The 5,968-nt window shown below is 31.1% G+C and overlaps 1 protein-coding gene across 1 annotated transcript; it reads right to left on the bottom strand.

Moving 5' to 3' along the window:
- Positions 1-1,391: 1,391 nt before the first annotated feature.
- Positions 1,392-3,026, bottom strand: LOC102674091. The gene is made up of 4 exons (XM_006621302.2): positions 2,723-3,026; positions 2,254-2,473; positions 1,765-2,063; positions 1,392-1,606 (listed from the first exon to the last, which is right to left on the bottom strand). The coding sequence occupies exons 1-4, from the start codon at positions 2,790-2,792 to the stop codon at positions 1,422-1,424; spliced, it is 774 nt and encodes a 257-aa protein (XP_006621365.1). The 5' UTR covers positions 2,793-3,026; the 3' UTR covers positions 1,392-1,421.
- Between the last annotated feature and the right edge of the window lie 2,942 nt (positions 3,027-5,968).

Here is a 5,968-nt window from a genome sequence, read left to right as displayed (position 1 = left end):
CGAGTTTCATTTGCGGCACTCTGAAGATGGCGCTGATTTCAATATTTTTATTATTTCTATCCTTCTTTTAATATTTGCTCTCTTCGTCATACATTCGCATGGTCGCGATTTATTTACCAAAAATATTTTATATTCATATTTATATTCGTGGACATAACCAAAGAAAAAATGCTAGACTAAAATAAATTTTAAATTCATGAAATTTAATATAAAAATTTATATATATTATATATTTTTATATATATTTAATTAAATTTAAAATTTTAATCTAGCATATTTTTTAAATGAAATCTTGGGTACGTTATTGAATGCAAATACATAATACGTAGTTTTTAGTTTAGTATCGCTTTCATAAAAAACAATACAATATTTGCAAAATTTTCAAAGATTAAAAAAGTTTTTATAAATATAAATTTAGAAAAATGATAACAATTATCAGGTCTCATCACAAAGAGATAATTACGTATCGAAATTTACTTTTTATTTTATTAAATTTACATTTTATAAATTTTATAATTTTAGACTATTTATCGTATATCGATTTTTTAAAATCGACTAGCAAAAAAATAAATAAATAATTTAAGTGTTTTATATTCTAATTTATCTTATCAAAACTTAAGTGTGAAATGTGTAATAAATTTGACACGATATCCAGTGTCAAAATTTAAAAAATTTAATTAAATATTATAATTATCACTTTCACTATTTAAAAAATAAACGAATCATTTCAGAAATATATAATTTACCATTCGTGAATACCATAACCAACGCAATAAATTTCCTATTCTACCATGGTTCGATAATATCATCAGAGTTATTTACCATTACACACTGCATCTTAAAGATAGCGATAGCCATCAGCAATTCCACAAGTGCCACAAGAAAGTTCAAGATTACAATTTGACCTTCGATCCTCCATTCTCCTTCACCTACTTATCATTAATACGGAATTAAATTTTCGAATGTAACGTATAAATGATAGAAAGTTTAATAACTTTTATCGATAATTAATCCGATCGTTAAAAAATAAATCGCTTTATTTATTTTTATTTGCTAACTATATTACTAATTGGTAATTTATCCGTCGCACTTATGTAATAATTCTAGGAAATTGAAGAAAAATAAATCAATAACGGAACAAGAAGAAACAACAAATTACTTTATTTATGAATAGTTTCTAATTCAACATGTTTTTGAAAATTTATAATATCGTATTATATATATTATTAGTTTATTTTACCATGAATTTTAAATTTATTCTTTAAACTTTTACTTATTCGAATTTAATATGTTATTAAATTAACAAATCAAACGATTTATTACAAAATCGATTTTTGAAATATCGAATATTTACTTATACCATTAATAAAACGATTTAACAATCAACTAAAAAAAATTTCTACAATTATATCCATCTACATTTATCGATTATTAAATATTTCATCATCATTACTAGGTCGCCATTTATGTATCTGAATTGTTGGTCTGTTATTATTCAATTTCGTTTCTTGCGTCGAAATGCTTAAGTCGATCGGGAAACGATTTTCTTTTTGCTCATATTGATGTGGTTTCACTTCTATTTCTAATTTTGGGATACGCGAAGGACCTAAGAAAAAAAAAAAAAATTAATTTTTTATGGCAACGCAAAAAAAAAAGAAAGTTTTTTTCCTTTAGACTTCAAATTTCTCAGATAAAAAAAACCAATTCAATCGATTAAATAAATTATTACCATTTAGATTATTATTACCGTATTAGATAAATTACCATTATTATTAATGTTAGGACGAATATTAGTCCATATTGGTCGATGTTGACTCTGTCCAGGAAATCTAACAGGCATTCCTTTGACGAGTTCAATCGTGGCTACATGCGGCGAAGAGGAAAAGGAATGCGTGGAACCTGCAGAGGATGCGGCCGACGAAGTAGAAGAAGAAGTTCCACTGCCGAAACTAACCACATTCCCTTGATTCCCATATACGGGATAATATTGACTGACGGATAGAGCACCAGCGATCCCTGTTAATCCTGCTGCGAACGACACCGACTGACTTTGCGAAATGACTCTAAAGAAACAAATACGCAATTCAATTCAAAAAAAAAAATTGAAAAATTGCACTTATCCATATTTATATATTTAAAAATTACACAGTGAACGAAAAGTTCGTTCTTGATGAATTTAATTAACCAATCTAATCCGATGTTTGTTGTCAATAGAGAAAATTTTATTCCTCTCGACTTAGAACGAAAACGTACCCACTCGTTTGAGACAATGGACGACCGAAACTGTTGCTTTGAGAGTAACTAACGCCCTCTGGCCTTACTTGAAAACCGAAAGAGTGCGCATTGCTCTCCGCGCTTGAAACGGACAACGATCGTGCTTTCGCATCAGACTCTTTGATCACTTGCTCTGGAATCAGCTCAGGTGGTGTGTTCCATCGTCGCTCGTCCTCCTCCGTGAGAAAAACTCGATCATCTGTGAAAGGAAGCTCTACGTGACACGTATCTTGTCTACAATCCCAGTTGCTTCGCACTTATTATTACGCAGATTTATATTTCAATTGGAATCAAGTTAATATCCACTGCACATCGATTATTTATATAGTTCGTAACGATTATTCGTATCGATTATCAGTTATAATGGATGTCAGATCGTATGACAGGAAGGAAAGTTGTTAAAAAAAAATAATGTCGTATAAATTAGGTTAGTCCAAGTGATTTTTACCTGCCCACGCGACCACCAACACAACGAAACACAACGGCACAACACAACGATGAAAGATGCTCCCGGCCATCTCTAAGACCGTTCTGGCTCGAGCACGATCGTTCTCCGCCCTTTTTCAATAAGTATGAACGACCTTAAAATCCTTATTGGCATTCGTCTCGCGTCCACCCACGTAATACTCTTCGACGAATAGAGTTACGATCACGCGGTGACTCGTACAGAAAGAAATGGGATTATCGAGGAACGATCATTAATTTCGTATAAAATTATTTCGTGGGTATTTAAATTTCTCATATTTATTTGTACAACGTGATCGAAATCAGTTCTCGTAAATGAGTCTCGTATCTTTTTTCGTTTTGTATTGTTGCATCACAAATGATTGAGAATTTTCTAATTGTCTTAATTTCTGGTCGAATATTTCCATATTTCTTTCTATAAACAATAAATTACGTTTCTGGTCTTTCCTAACTTCACATTTTCCTCCAATGATTGATCGATTTCAAATTAAGTTTTCAATTGTGATAAACGATATTTTTTTTTTTTTCTTTTACCGTTGTGTACAGATTTAAAATATTTCAAACACGTGATTCTACGGTATATATTATCAGTATAATTAATGTGAGTGAATCATTGAATATTCACCAAGTATTGAATGGCATATATTATAATGCTCAATCGTAGGAAAATATACGGTAAATCATACGAGATAATCGATATTACATCTCGTAATAATGAAATGATGAAAATGAATATTTTCCTCGGATTTTAATCAATTATTATACGTGAATGATTCACATTGCTCATTCTTTCAATGAACATCTCGATTTGATTTGTTATTGCATTTCTTAGAATTTTTTTTAAATACGTCACAAGATACTTATAAATTATTTTCAATAATTTCAATATTTCGAACACGTGTAATATTCGATGTTGATTCGGTGGAAGAATTTACAAAATAACATATCGAAACGTTGTCAATCGGAATCATCTGAATCAACGATACATACGGTAAGTTACTTCGAACGAATAGAAAATGCTGGTTTGAGAGTCACTGCGTCCCTGCTGCTCGAGTTGCCCTACATTCGCTCGCGTAGGACGGTTTGCTAGCGGCCAGGGGTAATCTCTCGATTTTCAGTAACCGAGAAAGGTTGAATTTTTTCAACGTTCGAACAAAAATTCTTCAAAACGTTATTTTACTTGCTTTCTCGCATCGAAAGCTTGACAAACATTTAATATAGAGTTGAACATCCAAAAATAAAAATTAAAAATTTATTCGCGTCACAGTCGATCCGCTTTTCGTAAAACCTCGTTTAACTAAATTTTTGAAGCAATTTACCGAGGTAACCGTTAAATTTTGCCCATCGCCGCTCGCGTCCACCGAAGAACGGACTGCTGGCAACCCTTCGAGTCGAAAGAAAAAGAAGTTACCGCGCGAACGTGTTATCGGTCTAAACGGTGCGAAACAACGAGCATACGCACAACTGGCTCGTGATTCATTCGTGTTGGGCCAGCAGCAGGTTTACACAGCTTCTTGACATTGAACTCGAGCGGTGGATGAGTACTTTGCCTTCGAGCAACATATTGACGACTCTAAAAGGGAACGAGCCTGTCTGAAAAGCAAAGCATTTTGAAAGATTAATACGCAGAAGGTAATCAACTTTCGCGTATTGGGTATTCCCCACGCACACACACGCTGTGTTCGAGATTCGTTACACAATTAAGAAATATTTTTCTTTCTCTCTCTCAACCAACGAAAAACGTGATAAAGAATTTATCGTGAATTGTTTATCCCACATATCGACGACTTATCCTTAAACAACATATAAATTTTTAACAACGTATCCTCTTCGTTATTCGGATGAAGATTGAATTTAATCAATCCAGTTGTATTATGTTAAATTCTATCCAGAGTATTAAAAATTAGAATATCGAAATAATCGTTTCGTAATCACGATTCATGAAAAATTGCGATTTATTAATAATAATAATAATTAATAATAATAATCGAATAATAATCGTTCTTACATCGTGTAATGTACTTTAACAACTCGATTGATCGAATTCTGTAATGTAAATATTGCGTAACGTGAAAATCTCGTGCATAGACGCGAGAATTCTCTATTTTTCGAATAAGAAAAAGCGATATTTCCTCGCGAAATTTCAAGCAAATTTAAAATTTAAAATTTAAAATTTTCCATTCAACAAAAAATGAAAGTGTATCAACGATTATAATTCACACCTGATCAAACATTTTATTCATTTTTTTCGTATCGTTTCTCGATAGCAAGTATTTTTCTCGAGAAGCAATCGCTTTCATCGAATTTCATCGAATGCTGTTTTTCTTCCCGAGCTTATCCAACGAAAATCGTATCCTTCCATGGAATCACTAGTAAACTAGTAATTTTCTATATATATATAGAAAGGTATCAATTTGCTACGTGCTACCCAATAATCAATCATCAATTATATATGCGTAGATTTGTAATCGTTCTCTTAATATTTTGCGCTTGCTTGAAGAAAAGAAAAAGGAAAGAAGAAGAAGAAGAAGAAGAAAATAGAAGACGTACAATTCCCCGATTATCTTCGATCGATTGTTGGATCGTGTGCAACAGGATGTAAGGACGATTATGATTCGATGTATCTTTGTTATTATTATTATTATTATTGTTGTTTATGAGTAATAAGTCAGCAGTTTTTCACCATTGACTTGGTTGAATCGGTGATGAGAGGCGATTTTCGATATTCTAATTTTTAATATTTTAACATTTTTTTTTAATTATATCACGGAAAAAGGCGAGGAGAATAAACGATGTTTACTCAACTATTCGTGTACAACAGGATGTAAGAATCGTTTGTTATTCGATTATTATTATTATTATTTATGAATAAGTCGCAGTTTTTCACTAGTTGAATCGTGATGCGATTTTCGATATTCTAATTTTCTAATATTCTGGACTGGAAATTTTCAATATTAAATTATCAACATTTTGTATTTATATCACGAGAAAAAAGGAAGAGGATTGTTATTATTTATGATATTCTAATTTCTAATATTCTGGACTGGAAATTTTCAATATTAAATTATCAACATTTTTTATTTATATCACGGGAAAAAAAGGAAGAGGATTGTCATTATTTATGATATTCTAAATTCTAATATTCTGGACTGGAAATTTTCAATTTTAAATTATCAACATTTTTTATTTATATCACGGGAAAAAAGGAAGAGGATTGTTATTATTTATG

Source organism: Apis dorsata, unplaced genomic scaffold (genome assembly GCF_000469605.1).
Source record: "Apis dorsata unplaced genomic scaffold, Apis dorsata 1.3 scaffold_630, whole genome shotgun sequence".
NCBI lineage: Eukaryota > Metazoa > Arthropoda > Insecta > Hymenoptera > Apidae > Apis > Apis dorsata.
Note: the sequence above shows the minus strand (reverse complement) of the source record. Positions and strands in the feature narration are given on the sequence as shown.

Bases quoted from the DNA above. Each gene is read 5' to 3' on its own strand.
- LOC102674091 (XM_006621302.2), bottom strand. From the start codon at position 2,792: ATGGCCGGGAGCATCTTTCATCGTTGTGTTGTGCCGTTGTGTTTCGTT. The intron at 2,064-2,253 runs GTACGTTTTCGT...TTGTTTCTTTAG, and splicing joins CCATTGTCTCAAACGAGTGG to AGTCATTTCGCAAAGTCAGT. The intron at 1,607-1,764 runs GTAATTTATCTA...TTTTTTTCTTAG, and splicing joins TCCTAACATTAATAATAATG to GTCCTTCGCGTATCCCAAAA.